This window comes from Procambarus clarkii, chromosome 66, assembly GCF_040958095.1.
Source record: "Procambarus clarkii isolate CNS0578487 chromosome 66, FALCON_Pclarkii_2.0, whole genome shotgun sequence".
Lineage (NCBI taxonomy): Eukaryota > Metazoa > Arthropoda > Malacostraca > Decapoda > Cambaridae > Procambarus > Procambarus clarkii.
In genome coordinates, this window is record NC_091215.1 from 3,201,773 (window position 1) to 3,203,270 (window position 1,498).

The 1,498-nt window shown below is 48.4% G+C and overlaps 1 protein-coding gene across 1 annotated transcript; it reads right to left on the bottom strand.

Annotated features, from left to right (window-relative positions):
* Window positions 1-701: 701 nt before the first annotated feature.
* On the bottom strand, window positions 702-1,283 carry LOC138355137 (platelet glycoprotein Ib alpha chain-like). Its single transcript, XM_069309860.1, has one exon. The coding sequence runs from the start codon at window positions 1,281-1,283 to the stop codon at window positions 702-704; it is 582 nt and encodes a 193-aa protein (XP_069165961.1).
* Between the last annotated feature and the right edge of the window lie 215 nt (window positions 1,284-1,498).

Genomic DNA, 1,498 nt, shown 5'->3' on the forward strand with positions numbered 1-1,498 from the left:
GGGCATGCGCGTGGGTGATGCGCAGATGCACGGCGTCGGACTGCCGTCCACCAATCAGGAGCGGCTAACATAAGAAATATTCCCTGGCGGGCATTTTGAATGTGGTTCCCTCCACACTCACCCCGTCCCTATAAAACAAGGCGTGTATTAGAAACTTAATTTAACTTAAAATGTTCTTTATGAACGGACCCTCCACCAGCTTCACATTGAGGGGTGGAATAGTATGTATAATAACGGAAGAGAATGTCTGGTTTAACTAAAAAATAGAATACACTGTGACTGGTTTATTATTTATATATTTATGATCTACCTTTGACATAGTATTGATCCTTGGTTATTTTTAACACTACACCAAGGTGATATTTAATTTATTCTTATAACTATAAAATTATATATAATACCCGTATGCAATTACTTCCTTGCATCCCCTCACTTATATATGGGTTAACCGATTATAAAGCCCTAGAGCAGGCCAGCAGGGGGTTGAAGACAGGGGCGAGGATGCAGAAATCTTGAGCGAGGAACTGGAGACGAGGTGAAGAGGGGAGATGAAAGATCGGTGGCCCAACCACCGTGGGTAAGACTTGCAGCTGATGCTGCTGTGTGGTGGTAGAGTGGAGTGCTCATGGGTGCTCGCTGATGTGTCTTGTAGGAGGCAGGGCTTCTCGTCGCGGTGTTCTTTACAGCTTTGCGTTGGTGTTCTACTGATTCCTTGATGTACTCGGACACAGATCGTCGGTGTTTTTCTTCTTCCCAGGCCTCCTGGCCTGTTTGTTGGTCTTGCTTCGTGTTGATACGGTGAGGCTATCGTTGGAGGTAGCTTCCAGCCGGAAATCTTCTGTTGTGTTGGGCTGCTTCAGTGGAGGAGGTGGTGTTCCCACCGAGACGTCCTCATTTGATGAGTCAGCTGAGTCAGGAGTAGATGCAGTGAATCTTGGAGGTTCAGTTCTTGCCTGTTGAGGCTTAATGGGAGTTGCAGCTGATTTTGGACGTTGAGAGGGTTCGCACACGAGAGATGGAACTGTATCAGTAGTCGATAGCGGAGGCGTCGGCGTCTGGGTGGCTTTTGATGAAGTTGCTGGAGGAGCAGGCTTTGCTGTTGATAGTAGATCCGTGAGCACGGCGGCGTTCACGGTGATGTCAGGGACCAAGACTGTATCTTGAGAACTTGAAGTGGTGTTGGTGAAGACTTCCTCTGGAACTATGAAAGCTGGAAGACCATTTGCTTTGTATAGAATATTTAATATTCTTACGTATTCCTGGGGGTTATTGCAAGCTATCATGCTGGCCGCCGATGTTAATAGTTGAACTGTGCTGTTCAGTGGTTGGTCGGTGTGGGCCGGGGATGATGGCTGGCTCGACGAATCGCAGGTTGGCGTTTGGGAACTGGCTCCCCATTGGCTGGTAGTAGCAGTGGGACGTCCTCCCGGAAGCTCCGGGAAAATGGCGGCTTGGGCGTTGAAACCTGAAGTAGAGGTGGTCGCTGATTGGCTTGTTG